Below are 21604 nucleotides of genomic sequence, written 5' to 3'. Positions count from 1 at the left end.
TGAATACTTAATTTCATGTTTTAATTACACAGTTACATTGTTCAACACAGACAATAACCTGAATTAGAATGTTTTACAGCTTCACACATCCAACAGAGCGAACAGTTAAAGAGCGGTATTAGCAACAGGGAGGAAAGCATGCAAGAAATAAATATAAATCAGAATTTAATTCTTCTGGCACAGTTTACTTCATCTAAAAACGGCAACATGACCTTTTGAAGAGGGAAATAAAACAAAAGGAGAAAGATCAAAGCGCCAACCTTTCCTACAGAAACATGTTTTTTTTCTGTAATAATGTATTGCACAATACAGTATAGAATGCTTCCCTACACATATAAAACCATAAACCTTCTTCAATTTATGTAAAGGTAAAAACAGGACCATCCTGAGCCATGGCTTTTGGGAAAACAAGTGCTGTATCCACTGTTCACCTTTAGCTTTCTATTGTAGCTGTTCATCAGTGCCTGTTTCACAGGAAGGACATGTCACCATCAAGTCAGATGAGCCATGAAACTTCATTGGTAGAGTTACTGGTTGGGGTAGCGAGAGACAAAGGCCAACCTGCTAATATTTGTCTTTTCTAAACATGCGTTTTGCCCATATCATGTACATAATTAAACAAATAGAAAAGTGGCTGATGTAAAGTGTTCGGAGACCCTTCGATGGTATTCACAACAACAGAGCCCTTATGCGTTTGCCATCTACAATATCTTAACAGAGTGCAGAGAAAACTATGACACCTCAGCGTAAAATATCACTTCTTGTTTTTTTCATGACTTAATGTATGTTACACCCAGCTGCACAGATTGACAGTATTGATCTGACCTTTTCTATCCAGGCCAATGATCTCACACGGAGGATCTCAATAACGGACAGTTTGCTCTTCCCACCACAGGTCAACTTGTTTTGTTGGACTGTAACCTCATGTCCTACACAGCCCACCTTGGAGACGTTCTTTAATGCAGGGCTGTCACTCAAAATCCAAAAGAAAAACTAAAAAATAAAACTTTTGGTTGTATTTTGGTCATTAATTTGTGGTCTATTGGATTTGGCTTTGTTTATCTGATAGCCTACTTGCAGACATGGAAGCACACGTGAATCATTTCCAGTTGAATGGAGTTGTCATTACAGTCTCGTCTTGATGTGGATATTGTACACAGCCACTGTACTTTACTGCACAAAGCTGTTGCTACATATTGTGTATCGCACTGCCACTAGTTTGTCTGGGATGTTTCATTAAAGCTCTGAAGGTTTCAAGTAGTTTGTACAGAGACACAAAATAAAAGGATAATTTAAAAAAAAAAAAAAAAAACCAAAAAGAAAAAAAAAACATAACGCCATTCAACCACAATCACACATCCACCATGCATTCATTTTATCTCTGCAAGGCTTTGTAACTGTATGAACACACAATCAGCAGGCTTTCTAAAGGAGATGCCTCTGTTGTTTCGCAGAAGCACTATTCAATATGTAGACAACAAGCGCTTTGATTGCTTGAATAAGATTTCTACACATCTGAGATTCAGCCTGTTCAGTCAGTGTGCTCTTCACTCTTGTGCTCTGAGTGTGTGTATTTCAGACGCTTTGGTTAACTGGTGTAGTCAAGCTTGAACTTTATTATTACTGGTCTGTCAATACACACTGTGTCAAAGCCTATATGGCAATGCAAGAGAACTTTGGTCTGTGCTTTTATTGGTTTTGGACAACAAATGGCATGTTATGGTTTACATATGTGTTCAGTTTGGTACTATGTATGTTTGACTGTAATGTATATGCATGTCTATAGCAAGATTCTTATTAAATTGTAGCAGTGGTCGTTTTGCTGATGGAATGAAATCCAAAATGTGAGATCTGGAACAACTGGTACGTATCCTTCCACATCAATAGAGATGACAACACCTTTCAGCGCTCGGCTTCAAAAAATGATTTTCTAACAGATTGCTTTTGTGTTTCCATGTCTGCTTTCAGCCTTGCTTTTCAAAGTCCAGGTCAACCTTTCCTGGTGGTTAGCTGTATGGTCACAGGAGGTAGATGGTGTGAGGGGTTGTGAAGAGTGGTCTGTGGTAGAACAAGGGGGGTGTGTGGGGGTGGGGGTGGGGGTGGGGGCAAGGAGCAAAAAAGGCTGGGTCAACATCATATCAGAGAAATAATAGCACACACACACATACAGTAGATGCTACACACAGATGCAGGGATAACTTGCAGCTTATTGAAGTTTCTATCATGTCACAGATGGTTTAAAATGAAAATAGTTACGCAGTATATCCATGATGAATGAAAAAGCAACATATGCAGAATTTTCATTTTTGCAATGCTGCTTAAGCACAACAAAAACACCTTATTTTTCAAGTTTGGTCCACTTTTTTAAGAGGCCATCTGTGTAGTTTTTAGGGTTTTCAGTATAGCATTTGCTTGAGCAACAGCTAACAAGCTTCAGAAAATGTATTAAATAAATATGTTAACCTGTTAGAGGTTACCATAGCATGTAGGAAGGCTTAAAAAAAAAAACCCTCTTTGACTGGAAAAAGGTTCGCTCTCAGATCTTCAGCTTATGCTCAAACTTTACAAATAGGAATAATCAGTAAAAACAAAACAATAATTAAAAATGACTGGGTGTCAAAACTAGCTTTGAGGTTTGCTTTACTGTAGCTTAACACTGGTGTATCATTAAACTCTACAGTAAATGTAGTTAATGGATTTTCCTGCACCTGGATGAAACAAACATTACTGACCACACACACACACGCACACACTCACAGATAGATGAGGACCAAGACAGAGGCTCACTACTGCGCCGCTTTACCCCCATAGGATGGCAAATGTTCACACTGAGTCATAAGAATTACTGACAAATCAAGGACAGGAGTAAATTTGGTGCTTAATTAAAAAAACAAAACAAAACAAAAAAACAGCCCCCGGTCTTTTTCTCTTTAATGACAAACTATATGGACTTGGGTTTTTCTGTCAATACCAGTCTACAATGCACATGGCTGAGTCCTGTTCTGCAGGATGCAAACTGACCTGGGGTGGATGAAGGAGTACAGAAATCTAACCATTTAATACATCTATGGATATTTAAGCCAGTTGTTCTCTTTTGTAAAAATGACTTGCGAGGTTGTTGAACTATGGCCTAAAAAATGCAGAAATGTTTTTGTATCCACCCTCAATCTGTTTTCATCCATTTTCAGCTACATGCACTGTTGTTCTGTAAGGCGCCATATTACCTCTGTTACCAACAGTCTCCTTGACTCAGGGTCAATATTTCTGATTTCAGTGAAATTTGAGTGTTAACTTGGAAAATAATGATAAATTTGAAAAAAAAAAAAAAAAAAAAAACGTACTGTGAAAAAAAAAAAAAAAAAAATCATATTCTGGACATTAATCTTTAAAGGTTTCTGTTATTTGGCAAACACATTTTTGGACCTCTTTAAATACTATGTACATTCACATTAAGTTACTGATGTTACTTTAAATATATTTATATGTATCTATATTATATGACACCCTATGGGCAGTTGCTGAGGTTCCATTCAGTAGCTGAATTCTCTTCATATTGCACCTCTGTCCTCTCACTGTCTTACAATGCGAGCAGTACAAAATATTCTACAAGAGGGGTTTCATCTCATTAATATAGATACAACAAATCAAACAATAAGTACAATGTGGGGCTTCCTCTCATATAAGAGTGTCTTTACTCTGACTTCACTGCTCAGCCCAAACTTAAAGGAGCAAAATGAAAGGTAACAGAACCAAAACAAAGTCCGTCTTTCTGGATATACACAAGGGCAGCACATGTGGACATCAGCGACAAGAGACGTTATTGAAAAATGAAAAGAGGAACAATATCTACAAGCAGGTTCGATCCCTCCCCACGTGACTGCTCTGAAGTGACGTCCAAAGCGGGCTGGGGTTCAGGGGCAGACTTGAGTCAAGTAGTCAGGGAAGAGCGTTTGAAGGGAGGTGTGGGGTGAGGGGAGGTAGAAAGAGAAAGGAGAACCAAGTCTACACCACCCTTCACTAGGCTCTTTAATCTGTTTATCATGCTTTGGAAAAGGAGGGAGTAAATGTAAAGGTAACAGCAATTCCTTGAAATATCTCCTTTTGATGGAGCTTTAAAAAAACAACTTACAAACATTTTTTTTTCTTATGTATCCGTAGTTTGCAATGCATTCCTGGACAAGCTTGTTTTGAGGTTTTTGGCAGCTCCATGAATGTTATCGTCAACTCCTTTGAGGCTGTGTAGCTTTTCCTTTCCTCTTTTTTTTTTTTTTTTTTTACTCTGTCCTCTCTGTTACCGTTCACTAAAATCACACTGTGGCAGGGTTTCCATCCATTCCTTTAAGTCTTTCTTGTAGGCAAGTTCACAGCATTGTCCATATTCACAGTCTGGGCCATCACTGAGGAATCGCTGTGGATTTTTTTTGTCCAAACTGCAGGAGGCAGCTGCAGGTCACAGTTTTTTTCTGACTATCTCTGGGTCCCGTTTGCAGCTTCTTTGCAGCCATTTCCTCTCAGGGCTGGCTTATCTGCTGAGGAGGTGATGTTGCTTTGCGTTTGGTTATGAGTGCTTCTCCTTATCGCTTACTTACTCACTTTGGCAGTGTAATACAAAGGTTTGGATCAGGTTATTTTTCATCTTTGAATTCATTTGGGTTCACATGGTGCAGAGAGGTGAGTCCGGTGTAGATTTTCTTGGCTCGCTAGCAAGGTAGTTAGCAGTTTAAAATTTATTTAGTTTCATATCATTATTATCAGCATCAGCATCAGCATCATTATTATTCTTTATTTAGAATATTTGGACTTTTCTTTATTTCCCTTAAAGCCAGAAAGAAATATTTAATAAATACTAAGCTGTGTTTCTGAGGAATGAATCGCATCACAGGTTTTTTTTTCCCCCTTCCCTCATTCATTTGGGAAAAAAAAAGGTACTATGTCTCTTGCCTGTGTCCATTTGGACATGTAAAAAAGTGCCACATCAGTGAACTGGTAGTGCACATCTAAGGACAGGGTACTGTTCTCTCATTGGTGCTAAATTAAAGGGAAATCCTACCCCAGTGCTTATGTGTCTGGTCATCTCCTGATCAGTGTTGCTTTACCACAGCCCTTGTCTTGTGTCCATAGGTGGATCATACTGACATTACTGAGAACATGTCTCCAAGTCATGTTCTCGGCAAACACATCTGATATGTTTCTGTAACTGAACACAGAGATAGGAGATGCTTTTCATGCTTTAGATTACACTGAGCCCCAGGGTGGAATCTTTCAATTTCTGGCTGTGGGTATGAAAAAAGAAAGGCAGAAAATGTTTTTTGATTTGAATGTAATGAGTTGAGAAAACAAGTCCATCATCAGGTAGTGAGACGATTTTCAGAAGAGCTTATGCTGAGAGGGAAATGAGGACTGACATAAAGGAAGAGGAAAGGGAGCAGTGTGCGATGAAGATTCCTCAGTTTGGTTTTGTGTGGAGTGTGGGCACTGTCGCATTAGTATGCACAAAAGTTCAAGGGTCAGATGTCAGCGAGAGGTGGCTTCCAGTAGGGCGGGGGTGGCTGGAGTTGTGGAGCGAGAGGCACTGCTGGAACTGCTCTCCTTGGGGCTCGCTGAAACACTCCCACTTCCGCTGCCTGCACCTCCTGCAATACTGCTCTGACCTGCCAGGGACAAGGGTCCTGGAGGAGTGCTCTCTGAGTGGGTGGGCGGTGCACTGGAGGATGCTGAAGACGTGGAAGAGGAGGAGGGGGTGCCTAGAGGGACGTTAGTGCCCCCCGGCAGCCCCTGTAGGCCCTGACCGCAGACGTGGTGGTGCTTCTCCCAGTCTTTGTGTTGGCAGAAAGAGCCACAGTAGCGAGCCGTGTTGCAGCCGCTGCACGTCTCGCTCGCTTTTCTTCCACAATTCCAGCAGCTCTGGTGAGACAGTGGGAAAAGAGTGGGTTGATAAAAATAAGTCTCGTTTTTGTCTCAGCTCATGTGCATCTAAATATGCAACAATGTGTACTTCTTTTCTGACCCAGCCTTTTTTAAAACTTGGCCAAATTTATTGTGTTGCTCTCTGTATAAGGTTTTTGTATCAAGTCTTGGTTCAAGGCCACTGGATTGTGTTGCCAGCAGGTGGTGGTCAACTGCTCCGTAATAGGCTGTCTGGCACTCTGCTCTGACCATCTGGGTCTGACTGCCATATTTACAGAGACAACTGGACTGACTCTGCTTTAATAACATGACAGTATAGAGCTGCACAACCACAATCTCATATCTTGATATTGGTCTTTTCATCTCCAAATACAATTATACCTCAATATATTGTGATTTCTGTCAATTTGCCGTATAAATACTTTGTATAAAATGCATGGAAAAGGCCTATTTGTTGCTACATTTTTTTATTATATGCTCAACAAATAAAATAATATCATTTCTCATGATTTTTTCACCTTTTGAAAATCATATGCCTAACTGTCAATTAATTAAATAAATAAAGGTAAAGATAAAACGCTGATCAAATTGGTGCAAAGAAAACAACGTGTATACAGCCAAAAATGTTAAAACCAAGCATATAATATTCTTTAACAGCAGAAATGTTTAGATTATACCATAAAACAAATATGAATACAGATATAAAAGACCAAGTATACAATACGTTAAGATTTAGCCACTATTCCCTGCAGTGTGGAGGAACCATCCAGTGACAAAAACAATGATTGCGATATGTGATAGAACAAAAGAAACAACAGACTATCGCATGAAATGAAAGATATTTTTCTGTCGTCACACGATATATGATTGTATCGCACAGTACAGTGTACCACATTGAAATGAGCTATACATAATGATCAAAAAACCTCTTGGACTGAACAGTTAGGGGCAAATTAGAGCAGGACAAAGTGAGGATGGATGGAGCAAAACAAAGCAATTAAAGAAAGAGCAGAAGTGAAATGAAGAAAGCATACAGGTGAAGCGTTTGTGATACTCACTTCACTGGAGTCCTCCTGCTGGTTGATGACTGTTAGTGCATCCTCAGAGGCCTGCCTCTTGGCCTCAGCCAGTGCCCTCTCCATTTTAGAGCGTTCAGCTGAGATCATCTCATGAGCTTTTCTCTCAGCGTCTGACACTGCCTTCTGCAGCTCTGACATCGCCTGTCGCTTCACCTCGTTCACTGCCTCTTCTGAGAAAGACAGAAAGAGAGGGGCAAAAAGAGGAGGATTGTTAGTCCCTCAGACCACCGTCCCATCCTCTTTCATCCTTTATTGAGGCTTTTTAAGCTGCCATCTTGTCGCATCTCAGCAAACAGATGTACATCATGCAAGATTTAAAACTTTCTGCCAGAAAATGGAAACAGCCAGTCTTCAGTAATTATTTCAAACACGTCTGGTCACAATAATTTCCTGTGTTGTCAACAGCAGATGTCTCAAAAATTTTGTCACCAAATTGGCAGTTCATCCAACATTCTGGGATTCCCTCTTTGCATGACTGTGGTCTTGTCATCAGAATAGAATTGACAGAAATTGTAAGGCAGAGCTTAGAATGAGGATCCCAGTGATGGAGCTGTACAGTGTATTTCAGCTGCAGGGATGTGTATGATATAGATTTTTATTGTGAGGCCGTTTGTTCTTCCAGCATAAGCACAAACAGTATGAGTGAGGAGGCAGGGTTTTTACAACAGGCAGGTGTGTAGACTCCTTTCCAGATGGCAGTTTAAAATAGAAATGTCCCGCAGTCCCTTCGCAGTATGAGGCAGGAGTGATTACATTTTGCCATCTTTCATTATTGGCCTCACGGTGAACAACAAATGTACAGTACATGATTTCTCCTAGGGTTGTGTACGCCTGAGAAATAGGTCACCAAATATACACTATTTATTAATCAAATGCTGATATCATATGCCATGATCACAAGAAATGAATTCTTCTAAAATGAAATTCCCTTCTGACAACAAGGACAGCAACAATTTTAAAGATTAAATGATTTGTCTCTGTTCTTCTCCACCTCCTCCAGATGGGCTAAAAAGACACACAAATACACACCCAGACAAAAAATACACACAAATGGTTCTCCAGGTGTATTTGGTCTACCAGGAGGTAAGACTGTTTTCTTTACTGCTCGCTAGTTTCAGTCAATGTTTGTTAAAGAGGAAACTCATAAATAACTTTTCTTCACAGCTCCGCTCCACTTGTTTTAAACTGCTTTGCAAAAAAGTCAGCAAGCAAATCTTTACATACACATTGCTGGGTTTGTGCACATGGCTGCGTGCATGTAGTATGTCTGCATGTGTGCACTTGATTCTTATGCTTTTACTCTAAATATGTTAGCATTCTGTCAGTCCTGTCAATGGAACATACAGTCACACTCAAAAACCTCACTGCCTACCGTCGTCCTATCTTTGCCTTTATTCTTCATTTCATTTCCACTTCTCTTTTCCTATTTGTACCCCCCTCTTCTTCTTTCTTCACTATCTGCATTATCCCAAGCTTCTCAATTATCTGGCCTAATGCATACACCACTAAGATTAGTTTGCAAATTTAATTAATTCTTATCAAGGAGACTGCATAGCAGATGCTGGGGCAATTAGCACTTAATGGAAAACACAGGGGCAGCAATATTAACGTTTTAATTCTGCAGGGATTTGGCAAGTCCCTGAGACGTGTTATTTCTGTCTGCTTTTTTACACCTCAGATCTTATTTTTCAAAAGTGCTGCGGTCTGTCAACCTGAACCAGACCAGAGAATATGTGTCTGTTTTTAATTAAAAGCAAGAGGTGCCACAGCTACATCAGGCAGACTACCTGGTGTCTGAGATAGAGGTGACACATCCTCTCTCTCTCTCTCTCTCTCGCTCTCTCTCTCTCTCACTCTCTCTTTCACACACACATACACACGCGCACACACGCACACACCTACACACACACATTAAAGGTGAGATGCTGGGAGTGAGATATGTTACTCACCCTGCTTGTTTTGGAGGTGCTTTAGTGCTGGGGAGAGCGGGATGCTTGTAGTACCTGTATGAAAAACAACTGCAATTAAAAGAGCTTTTTCTGCTGGTGAAAATGCAGCACAGTATTTTGCCGACAGCAGCAGCATCTTTCCTCCACAGGGTATTAGAGTATGACTGCAACATAATAGTGCTGGGACTGGGGTGGAACGAGGGCTGAGCCAGATGACTCTTGGGATGGGCTCTATCTAACATGCAGTACACAAGAAGGCCCAGGCAAGGCAACACTCTCAACAACCCATTCGTCAGAATAAAATGTTGCTATTGTATATTTCTGCAAACCACAGATACATATATTCTCATTGCTTTTGAACCAAAATACTTTCATACCAACAATTCCCCTCATGGCACTTTGTGGGAATAGCAGACGGCCATTAAACCAACCAAACACTCATATGTAACTGAGCTGCAAATAGGTTTTGCAATAAAAGTAATGCAACCCCAATTCTATTTTTTTTTTTTTTCAACAAAATAATTAAATGTTCATTCATTCATTTTCTGAACCTGCTTTATCCTCACTAGGGTCGCTGGAGCCTATCCCAGCTACTTATGGGTAAAGACAGGGTACACCCTGGACATGTCGCCAGTTAGTTCGCCATATAGAGACAAACAATCAGTCTCACATTCCCACATCTATGGGCAATTTAGATTAACCGATTACCCTATCAGTGCATGTCTTTGGATGGTGGGAGCAAGCTGGAGTACCCGTAGAGAACCCACGCAGACACGGGGAGAACATGCAAACTCCACACAGAAAGGTCCCACCCCCATCGACTGGTGTTAGAATCAAACCCAGGACCTTCTTGCTGTGAGGCACGAGTGCTATCCACTGTACCACCGTGTCGCCCTTAGTTAAATGTTAATTAACATAATTTCTCAGAGGCAAAAATGACCCTGAAGATAGATATATTCATGAGACGTTATATTTCTTTTATTTTTTCATTGTGACAACAGCATTAGTAAAGTACTAGTGTGTTGACTCGTGGGGAACCTCAGGTCATATTAATACCGATATCTAGGGACTGAAATTAGTAAATGCGTCGTTCCTGTTTTTAACTTCATTTCCCACCATGCAGTGTGGTACTGCACTTGCCGTCAACAGTCATGGGCATAGCAACATGACTGCAAGGCTATTGTGTTCCAAAATTACTAATATGCCCAAAAAATATTGGTCCTATCAACTTGCCAAGATATTTACTGTAGAGATAGGACTATTCCTCAATTGTAGGTACCAAATTTTCCAGTTAAAAACATCCCAATTTCTCAGAACCATGCAGATATACACACAGACGCTCTGAGACCTTCCAGTATTATGATGTTAGGTTTATGTATTGGCAGCACATTTTAGACAGATAGCGATGCTTAGTTTAATGCACAATAAAAGTCTGCAAACATGTGTTTAAAAATGAGTCTTGCTGTATTTATTAATATTACACTATTCTTTTGTCTGAACCAAAACATTTTAATTCCCTAAGCCCAACAAGCCTGCAGGGGTTGGGATTCACATGCAAAGTCTTGGATTTCAGATAAATGGATTTTGAGGAAAGGCAAAAAAAAAAAAAAACAAGACGCTTTAATATCAAATTATATTAAGATTTTATATATATCTGTGGTTTGCAGAAACTTATAATAAGAATATTTTTTTTCTGGAGACTGGGTTGCTCTCACCTGCTCCTCCTCGGCTCCAATCTGAGCCAGTAAATGAATTCAGGCTTTTCTTCAACGCCTAAAAGTCTCTACTTGATTTGGCTCAATAATAGGTTTGTGTACAGTGCATGAGGCGAGAAAACCATCAATAGAAAGGAGATAAAGAGCCTTGAGAGTGTTTGTCAGGACAATGGAGACCAGTTAAACTTCAACCTGTGCTGTGCTGCTGTGGCCTGCCTTGGGCCAGGTGACTGCATTTTCACTGCAGCTTTAACTGCAGTGGCCTTTCATAGTGGTGACAGATGGAGGGCATTTAGCCCTAATGACACAGAGGGCTTCCAATCCTCTGGCCTTATGGACCTAGGGCTGTAAGGCCTCTCTATCTTTCTCACTCTTAGTGAGAGTCATGAAAACCAATGATGGTGATTGTGTGTATATATGTGAGTGTGTGCTTTGTTGGTCTGTATGAGGTCAATCATGAGGGCAATAGTACGAAGGGCTCGGCTTGGCTCTTACCAGCTTTCCTCCAGATTTCTTCAGGCAGGTATCCTGAGGGAGGCCTGTGCAAGAAGTCTCTGTGGATTTCTGAAACACACAAGCAGACACACTCAGTCTCAAATACACACACATGCAGTGACAGACACATTCAACCAACCACAACCAACAACAACCCCCTATAGTTTCCAGATTCAGTTTTGTGTTTTTGCTTCCAATGATATGATTTATGTTTGTGCCAACATTAGTAAATAAATTGTCATCAACTTTTTCAGCCATTTCTGCCTCTGACTGGATATTTGGGTGGTAGAGTTTAAGGGAGTATATATGAGCATGCTAGTAGGGTTCAATCAGTTAGTTAAAGGTCCTGGATTTATCTTACCCCTATGGTATGAGCTAACCCTACTACATCTGTAGACTTTTTAGTACATCGTCAAGGTGACTTTTTGTTTCTAAAATTCATAATCTAAGTCATTTTGTTCTCTTTCAGATAACCCCTACCTTGCTATAAGTGTTTTGCTTTGTGTTTGTCTACCTGTCTGTCTGCCTGTCTGCCTTTCAGCAGCCGAGGAAGTTCCTATGGGCAGTGACTCGCTGCTGCTAGCTGTGTTGGAGGAGGAGTTGTGGTGAGGAGTAGGAGGAGGTAGAGGAGGAGGAGGAGGAAGGCAGTGCTGTCCGTTGCTCCCACCTTTTTTCATCTCCTCAACGTCACTGTATCGTCGTATCCAGTGATTCATCTCCTCTCGGTCGGCCTCCTGGCAGCGGCGCAGCACCGTCAGAGAGCGACGCGTCTTCTCCACCATATCCATGATGCAATTCAGGAGCTGCAATGAGACGGGACCAGGAGTTAGGGTAAAGTCATCGTCATAAAAGGAGGCGTGGATGAGAACGGCCCCTTCATATAAAACCTGCCTCTTACACTAACCCTCAGGTTGCCCGAGGACAAAAATAAAACTGTATTGCCTTCAAAATATTTTCATCAGAGCATGAGCATCCATCAAAAAAACCCACAGGTTCCACAAACCTGCCCAAAACAAAGTAATTAACCTGTATTCTATTACATCCCAAACCATATACCAACTAGCAGCGATGTGTGTCTGTGGCAGTGTGCTTCTGTCTGCTGATTGGTTCATGGTTTGTGTGCTTGTCAGTGAATTTCAATGTCTGAGAGCATTATAACAATGATAATGTAACAGCTGGCCAACTGATGAAAAAGTTGAGCCAATTCCTTCCACCCCTCTGCTCTGCTCTCTGCCAACTCAACAGATTTCCTCTCTTTTCTCTCCCTGTTGTAAACAGTGTCACTGTTTTCCACAGTGCCCAGTGTTTCCATCCCAGCCCGGTCTCTAAATGGGTTTAGCATGGTTGACATTCAATCCATATCGTTATTCCCATTCCTCTTTCTTCTCTGTCTTTCCTTCTTTGTGTCTGTGCCTCTTTTCCTCTGTCTCTCCACCCCCTCCCTTCCCCCTGAGTTAGCTATATTTATTTCAGTGAAGTGTTTCTAATTTGGCAGGGGTCCAGGCTTGGCCGGTTCTCTCCATGACTGCAGCTCTTTTCTCAGCTGCTCTCCCCAGCTGGAGCTACTCTCTGCTGGGTCCTGAGCTCCATCTGGGGCCCTGTTTCTGTGTGTGCATGTGTGTATGTGTGTATGTGTGAATGTTGTGTGTCTAGCATTCATGATGTTGTCTTCATGGAGTTGGGTGCCAAAAAGCCAGATAGGTGTTTGTCTGTTGTTAATTCACCACTCTGACACAGCCCTCCTAAGGTCAGCTGTTCGTCAACTGCTAACTCAGCTGGGACCGAGTCTCTTCTGTCTGTCAACAGTTCCAGTCCCTGTCATCTACATGCCATCTTTAGCTCTAAAACTAACTTGACCTCCCACCCACTGACCTCTTTTTGTTTTTGTTTTTTTTGCTTTGTTACTGTTATGAATAAAACAAGGAGGAGATTGACATTAAAAACACTGATGCATACATTATCAAGGTGTTTCCATTCCTCTGCCCACTCTCGATCTGTGAGACGGTGGTCGATCACCTCCTCTTGGCGGGTTCCATGCACAGCTGAAACACAAGCACATAGGACATGGTCGCTGTTAGACTTAGCATGTATCTACACATCACATACTGTATTAGTTACACTTGGTTAGTCCAGGATGGGAGTGTCTCACAAGTGAAGACATACTTTCTTTGATCTATCTGTAGAGTTATTTTAAACCAAACCATTTTTAATTTGCTTCTTAAAACATACTTTTATCTAAGAGCCTGTCCTGGTTTCACTTAAGTTGTAAACATTTTTTTTTTTCCTTTTATTGGGTTTTTTACACCAGATTCTTTTCTTTATCTGCTTTCCTTGACCTGAATTCACCTGATGATTTTATGACTTATCTATATTATTATTCCTTTTGTGAAGAATATTGTGGCTTGAATATCCAACAGTTTTAATATTATTATTACTGTAATACTTTTTGTTGTATTTTTTATCGTACTGTTGAATTTTTTGGTATTTTACTTGTATTTCTTACATGCACATTTGCATTTTGGAGTGGGTCAAATATGTTATTTAAATAAAGTGTTCTTGTCTTTTAATAAATTGAAATGCTGGTATAGCTTTAATACCATATACCACAAAAGCCACAAAACAACATTAACATAACTTTTTATTTCAAGCAAAATAACTGATAGCAGGATCTTATGTCTCATGCTGCAACCTTATGCCCAGTCACTGTGACAATTTGTCAAATAAGTCACCTCTTTCCATTTGGGAAAGCTGAAGGAAGGCATATATGGTTGTCACAGTTGTAGCACACAGGCATGTATGGCTGTGGGCTTATTATAGACACACTGCCATAAGGATTATCACACTGGACTGACAACTGGCCTTTGTTCCGTACATGCACCCCACTTACATTCACGAGTACATGCAGTCTTCTACTTGACTGTAACTTGGACAATGTGACTATTCTGCAGGTCCTGGGATTTGTGAATGTTGTCAATGCTGAGCAGCTGTTATACCTGTCTGTCTGTGCCTGTCTCGGCCGTCACGGTGTTCATTATGTCTGTAAACGTCTCTGTATTGGTGCGCCAGGGCCATGTCTTCTAAGCGGTAGTGCTGGGGACCCACTTGGGGATTAGGAGGGTGGGGCAGGCCGTTGGGAGGGTGCGTGGGGAGGCCGTTGGGAGGTGGGTGAGCAGGAAGGCCTGTGCTGGGGCTGAAGCGTTGACTTGGGCTGATGGTGCAGGGCCTCTTAGCGAGGTGCTCTGCATGTAAGCCATCTCTCTCAGAGCTGTCTTTGGTCCTACAGAGGTGGATAAAGAAGATGGTTACAACATGACTGGATCCTAATAATGCAAAGCTTTTAAGTAAAAGGATGCACAGACAAAAAGGAGATGGAACCTGTTGTAGCAAAAAATGTAAGGCCCAAACAGTAGACATGTTATTATTTATTATCATTATTATTATGATTATGATGATGATGATGATGATGATGATGTCAAAAAGCACTTACGTGGAAGTACAAATATAGAATTTACAGACTTTTGTGTTCATGTGTTTATACAGCACCAATGATAAAACACTATTGTCCCAAAGCGCAAGACACAACTTGAGGCCATAAAAGCTATACAATTCAGTTGAGCTGTTCTCTACAAACTAACTGTTACAACTACATAAATAATTTGATGAACATCATCTTAACTTCTCCGTCTTTCATCCCTGAATTATGAGGAATAACATTTTATTCTTTTATATTATCCAAAATTGTGCATTTTTTAATAACACTCTGCTTTATAAAATGCTGATGATTAGCTGTTGTGAAGCTACAAATACATGTGTAATAATAATAATACTAATACTAATAATAAAATAATGTAATAATGTATTTGAGCTGTCCAAATAACTATCCAAAGTTTTACTGAAAGATTAAATCATGGAAACAAACTTTAACTCTGTGGAGAAGGAGTATGGTCCTGCATGTTCTCGCTCTGGAAAAGAATATATTTGTAAAGTAAAGTTTGGCAACATATTAATATTTGAATGAAGAGAACCATATTTTGTGCACTCTATTTATTCTACCGCCAGCTAATTCTGTCACAGTGGTGCCAAACCACAGTGAGTAAAACTGTTTTCCAGGGTAAATATGCAAACTAAGTGTATTACTTGACAGCTCAGAAAACACAATCAAACAAGAACCAAAAATACACTAAAAATGAGATTGAGCCCAACTAGCAGAGAAGGCGCGCTAAAAACAGCATCAACTATTATCCATAGATATAATTCGCAGATAGTATGTATCCACTGCTGTCTGTTTGGTTCATGTAATAAGCAAGTGTTGATCGTAGACTACTGTGCAGTAAGTATGACCCTAAACATATGAATAGTAGGTTATATCAGGCAAAAATAAATTTCCATTGAGTTACATTACATTTTTAACATCTGTCAGTTGGTGTTTGCAAACACATGTACCCCCACATGCATATGTTGCCTTGCTGAGATGATCTGTTTATTGTTAAGTTACAGTAAGACAGCCCAAAGCCTTTGCACAGCTGTACACGGTTTCAGACAAAGCCAACATCAACTGTACACCACGCGCCTCCAATTCTTAATCTGTATATCCTCAGCCCACTCTTAGATTGCAAGTATTTTCCTCATGTCCCACTCTACTCTGGGGCTTAAGGGGCAATATGGACTGAACACTGTGTATTTGGCAGATGTTTAGTGACACTCATCTATTTGTGTACTTTAAGTGTGTGTGTGAGGTTGTGTTTTCGAGCCATCTGGACAGTTTAAATGGGAGTGTTGATATTAATCTCTTTAGCTGGATGGCAATGGGCAGGCATTCAGATGGAAATCACTCTTTATCATCCTGAGGATCAAAGGCAAATACATGTAATACTGCCACATGTAGATGATGTGTCCTAATGTGTGTGTGCTCATACTTGGTTATCCATGTGTATATTTTGTGCATGTGACTGTACACATCCCTGGATCTAGTATCTGACAAATCAGAGGAACAGCTGGCACACCGTAGTCCCTGCCCCTGCCTGAACCCCCCCTCCCCCCTAAACCGAGCCCGCCTGCTGGGTATAAACCAGAGGTCGGGAGGCGGAGGTGTGCGGATTACAGTGGGTTTGCACGTTCAGCTCCAACCCCGGTCCCATCCAACCCACCACACACTGTTCAGGATGTGCTCAGTGTTAGGGTCAGCACATCACCATCTGGACACATCCCTGACATATGGACAGCTGCTGGGAGCCTGCAGGTCAGGCAGTCCGAGAGAGCAGAGGGAGGGAGCAAGGGAGAGGTGAAGAAGTGAGATGAAAAGAAGGAGTGATAGGAGCAGCATGAAAGAACAGGAATAGAAAGAAAAGCAGATGGTACCACTGTCAACTCCGTTACATGTACTGACTGGGTACTGCTACTTATTTTATCATATTTACTGTCACAGAGAGCTAGCTGCTTAGTTTATCAATTAATTTAAAAATAGAAGACTTTAATGCACATTTTTACTCTACTCTACCCTATTTTTGTCTAATGTATGTTGTTTCTCTGTCTGTACTAGCAATCTCCATAACGGCTCCTTGGAGATGCTTCTGATCCTGATTCTGAAGCACTGTGTCATCTTTTAAGTTTTTTGAGCAAAACATAGTGTTGGTCTACTTTATTCCCTCGTCTCCTCTTGCTCTCTTTTGCTGATCTGCCTCTCATTTTCTTTTCCAACTCTGTGTTTGTCTCATCCCTTCCTCCAAGACAGCTGGCAAAGCTAGTCTGGCATCAGGCTTCCGCCTCCCGCAAACAGGATTTATAGCCACCCCTTGTCACTTGGCATTCTGAAATATCCAGAAATAATTCATTTATAAAGCTGTATGTGTGAACGTTTGCCCATGTGTGTGTCTCCCAAAAGTCTATGTCTAAGTGCTTGTGTTTAAGAGGAGAGATGCTACCTGTCAGGGGTCCTTCTCTTGCCATGCTCATTCATCTCCATCATGATCTCAGAGGAGTCAAGGGGTGAGCTGGCATTGGCATCCAGGAGAAGTTGCTCGTGTTGGGCCAGATACTGAGCTGGAGTTTGTTTGGCCAACCTTGCACAATGGAGTAACTCCCTCTGAAGCAGGGGCAGGTTTGCCTACAGCGATAAAGAAAGGAAAAGAGACAGCGATGGATTAGGAATGAAATAAGCTGCTGTAGAAAGGAAATAGATTTATTGAACTGATGTAGATGTAGAGAGGAGCGTTAAGTGGACAAGAAGTGATGTAGAAACCTATGGTGGAACAATAAATAGATAGGGTGAGAGTGAAATAATGCCAGATTAGGGTGAGAAAAAAGAAAGTGATAGATGAAGAGACAAGATGAGATAAGACAGGTCCCTTGACACATTCCTCTGCCATGTGTCTCTCTCTCTCCAGGGCGTGCTGATGTGTGTATTATGTGTGTATGTGTGTGTGTGTCAGAGTGTGTGTAACAGTGCTGTCAAATAGCTCTCTCAGACCTGTCTGGTTGATAAAACACAGCAATTGCTGCAATGTCCCAGATGTGGAGGATCACTGCACGCCAGGAGGTCTAACTCTCTCTCTCTCTCACACACACACACACACACACACACGCACACACACACACACACGCACACACACACACACACACCACTTTCCTGGACATTTACAAGTATGTCCCACCAACATCTATATTCAATGTGACATGAACATGCCTTAAGGTTTACATTCAAGACAGCTCTTTCCTCCCAGTGTCTCTATAATCCCATGTTTTTGGAAACATAAAAGCAAGGAGCACACAGAAAAGAAAAACCCACTCAGGATTTAGACACAATGAGTCAGGTAATGCAGAGCCAAGCAACACTCACATGCATAAACACAAAGTACACACAACTATGAGACAGAAGGACTAAGCTCTGCACTTGTCAACTGAACTCATTAGGTCTGACTTATCATACATGAAATCTTTTTACAGCCGTTTACCTTCAGGAAGGGAATGACGAAAGGCCTCAGAGGGAAGTTGGTGGCCTCATGAAGTTTCGAGTGAAACTCTTCGATGGTGAGGGTGGAGTTCTGCCGCAAGACAAGATAATAAAATACAGGTCACAAAAACGACCCTGACAGTTAAGAAGTTCATTCATTCAGTCATTCATTATCTGAACCCGCTTTATCCTCACTAGGGTCACTGGAGCCTATCCCAGCTACTTATGTGCGAAGGCGGCGTACACCCTGGACATATCGCCAGTTCATCGCAGGGCTGACATAGAAACAACCAACCAATCACTCTCATATTCACATCTATGGGCAATTTAGATTAACCAGTTAACTTATCATTGCATGTCTTTGGATGGTGGGAGGAAGCTGGAAGTTAACAAGTTTGATGATATTGTTTATTCCAACTGCAGTGTTAATTGTTAGGTATTTATTACAGTAATTTACAACTGAGGCAGGAAACTATGAGGCACAAATACTTGTTACTATACTTAAATAAGGTTTTGTGTATCTGCTACTTGAGTGTGATACCTGATATCTAATAATTGAGTTGATTTGTCTGCTTTTCACTTATATTCCCTACAATTTTAACACCAATACCTGAATTTTCTACTCTATATTTTCTAAACAGACTCCCCACTTTGGGGTTAATATTATAGATATTTTTATTTTCCATCATTGCTATCATTCTCCCTAACATAAAGATAAATGTCAACCTAAATCAACGGCAAAACAAGATATAAAAGGTTGATCACTTAGGGCAATAATTGGTGAATATCACAAAAAACAAATGGAACAAACCTAACCAGACATGGAAGTAAAACTGAACCATGGAATGCAATATGTTTTCATGTTTAGAGATCTGTTGCTGAGATTGATTCAGAGGTTGTCTGGATTAAACAATCTTTGAACTAGAAGCACTCGGAGAGCGCAGACCTCCGCCAAGGCTGATCAGTGGCCCCCCCACCCCCAATCACCACCAAAATTTAATCATTTCTTCCTTATCCCATTTCCAACAAACCCTGAAAATTTCATCCAAATCTGTCCATAACTTTTTGAGTTATGTTGCACACTAACGGACAGACAAACAAACAAACAAACAGACAAACAAACAAACAAACCCTGGCAAAAAACATAACCTCCTTGGCGGAGGTAATAATATTAATATGATGTGAGGTCCAGTTTTATTTGCATACAAACACTTTGTAGAGAGAAAAAAAAAAAAAAAACCTTTAATGCATTAATTGATTTCAAAGCCTTTTTTTCCACTCATAAGTGAAATCACTTGAGTAGAAAAGTGGAATCAATGCTCCTCATTTTTGCGCAGCGACCTTTTCTATGTATGCATTTTTGCCAACTCTGATGTGCAGTACCTCAGCTAAGGATATATTCATGTAATGTACAACTTACCACTAGCCCCAACACAAGACTGCGCACTCTCTCTCCAATCTCAGGTGATATATCGTTGCCAAACTGCTGCAGTGTGGTCAGGAAGCGCTTCAGTTTGCAAAGCTGCCGGGCTCCACACGCTGGCGGCAGCTGCTGATTGGACAGTGAAGCTGTCGAGGACATGGCTGGCCCGTTACTGAATCCGTTAGGAGTTGATGGAGCACCGTTCAGCGATGTAGGAGAGTGGCTGCTACCGTTAAGCACTGTACATCAAACGAAATTAGGAAGACACAGTGTTAGGGGTGAAGACTCAGAGTGGGCTGAAGGAGCACCTGACAAATCTGAGGGGGACGATGAGGTGATGGTCTACACTAATTACAAGGAAATCACACAATAGGCTCATATTTGACACCACAGCGACAATACAGGATGCAGAAGGTGACTTCATAGGTGCTGCTTAATGCCAGTTTGACTGAAGGCAGCGAGTGTGGGTTTGCAGTACCTCCAGCTGTCACACAAGTGGTACCATTTGACCCCCTCCCCCAGTATCGCTCCCCTGTATCAGTCTATTTCACCCTACTCCTCACCCTCACTCCCTCACTCACTAGGACACAACTATAAGAGGAACTTGTTAAAGAGGTGCCAAAAATAGTCCTTTGGCCTGTGTTACTTTTATTCCAATAGCAGGTGTGCAGCTAAATCTGGTGCTGCACATGTCCACCAGCTGAAAGTAGATTTGCAGCTTTAAGGTTCAGAATAGTCACAGCATTCATACACAAATATAATCACTCACATATTCTTCTTAATGCGGGCACAAACAAACTCACAAATACACAGAGCTCACTCGTAAATGTTTGACCTTTTTCACTGTTTTGATTTTGTTTTTTGTTTACGTCTACTCAAATAAATGCAGATCTGACTCATTTTTTCAACTATGGTTGACAAAAATGGCAAAAAGAAACATACTCTTTCATGTCACCTGTCACTCTGTCTTTGTTATGTGTTTATATGAATCACATTCAAGTTTGAATAAGTAATGATGAAAAAAATGTAATAACGTTTTCCATTCAATTACACAGATACAGTCGCCTTTGTATAAAATATCGCTGGCTGTAATAAAATGAAAGGATTTCATTATAGCAGCATATGCAAGCACTTACACTGAGCATGCCATCCAGACTATAATTTTATTACCGCTGTAGCTTTGCAGAATGTATTTACAGTTCTCCATAGTTGGCCGATGACTGTAACACTATATTTTGTAGTTGAAAACAGGACTACATACAGTTTAGCTGTTTGAGTTTGGGCTCTTCTCAGATATGCTTGTTGCTCTAATCTGTAGGCAGAGGGCCTGAACACATATGGACTAACCCATGTGATCCCAACAGGCAGCACTTGCGTTCTGGTTTTAGATAGGGAGAGGTGCAAGGAGAGAGCTGCACTGCTGACCGCCCGCCACAACAGGTGAAACAACACGGCCTGTCATTGCTATATAGGGAAGAAAGTAGTCTACACACCACAACACAACCCTGGCAGATCTCCCCTGTACCACCACCTCCTAACCAGCTGGTAAACAACGCAGACACACATACACAACACACACAATGCCACAGCCGCACTTGCACATGCGCTTAACAACACTTGCCCCACCAGCAAGGGCATTCTTCACCGCAAAAGACTCAGAGAGATGCCGGCTGAGGCACACACCTGACACACAAGTGACTTCAACACTTGCTCACCACAACGGGGAAGAGCCACATATTTGGAATTTCACTCCTTTCATATAAGTCCTGAGTTGACAGTTGATCTAAGGGGAAAAACTACCCTGTGTACCCTGTTGTGTGGGTGGGTATGTATTCAGATACAGATAAAGCCTAGAGTGCATTGTGTAGCTGTGTTAAATAGACGTTGAGAAACATTTAACTATTGAAATACAGGTTTACATTTGAGTATAATATCTAGGAATTTGAACCTGGATATGTAATCTCCGTTTGATGTAAAAAATACAAAAAATGTACTTATTTACATATAAATGCAGTCGAATATATATTAAAAAAAACTGTCAGGAAAGCTGCATTAGTCTGGTGACTGTTTAGAATTAAAGCTGTTTC

At 41.0% G+C, this 21604-nt stretch overlaps 1 protein-coding gene across 8 annotated transcripts in view; it reads right to left on the bottom strand.

Annotated features, from left to right (window-relative positions):
* cbfa2t3 (CBFA2/RUNX1 partner transcriptional co-repressor 3) overlaps positions 1-21604 on the bottom strand; it is a 45293-nt gene continuing 23689 nt past the window's right edge. For 3 of the 8 annotated variants that reach the window (XM_030124065.1, XM_030124117.1, XM_030124128.1), the window contains 10 exons: positions 19515-19756; positions 18096-18185; positions 17067-17248; positions 14139-14422; positions 13102-13187; positions 11660-11948; positions 11146-11214; positions 8936-8989; positions 6966-7156; positions 1-5913 (listed from right to left, as the gene is read on the bottom strand). In XM_030124065.1, the coding sequence (XP_029979925.1) occupies positions 5515-5913; positions 6966-7156; positions 8936-8989; positions 11146-11214; positions 11660-11948; positions 13102-13187; positions 14139-14422; positions 17067-17248; positions 18096-18185; positions 19515-19756 (1886 nt within the window). In that variant the 3' untranslated portion in view covers positions 1-5514. The remainder of the gene's footprint in view (positions 5914-6965; positions 7157-8935; positions 8990-11145; positions 11215-11659; positions 11949-13101; positions 13188-14138; positions 14423-17066; positions 17249-18095; positions 18186-19514; positions 19757-21604) is intronic. The other 5 variants (XM_030124101.1, XM_030124075.1, XM_030124084.1 and 2 more) reach the window with 5 other exon arrangements.

Source organism: Sphaeramia orbicularis, chromosome 3 (assembly GCF_902148855.1).
Source record: "Sphaeramia orbicularis chromosome 3, fSphaOr1.1, whole genome shotgun sequence".
Lineage (NCBI taxonomy): Eukaryota > Metazoa > Chordata > Actinopteri > Kurtiformes > Apogonidae > Sphaeramia > Sphaeramia orbicularis.
The sequence above is the reverse complement of the archived record's forward strand: the minus strand, read 5'-3'. Positions and strand labels throughout refer to the sequence as shown.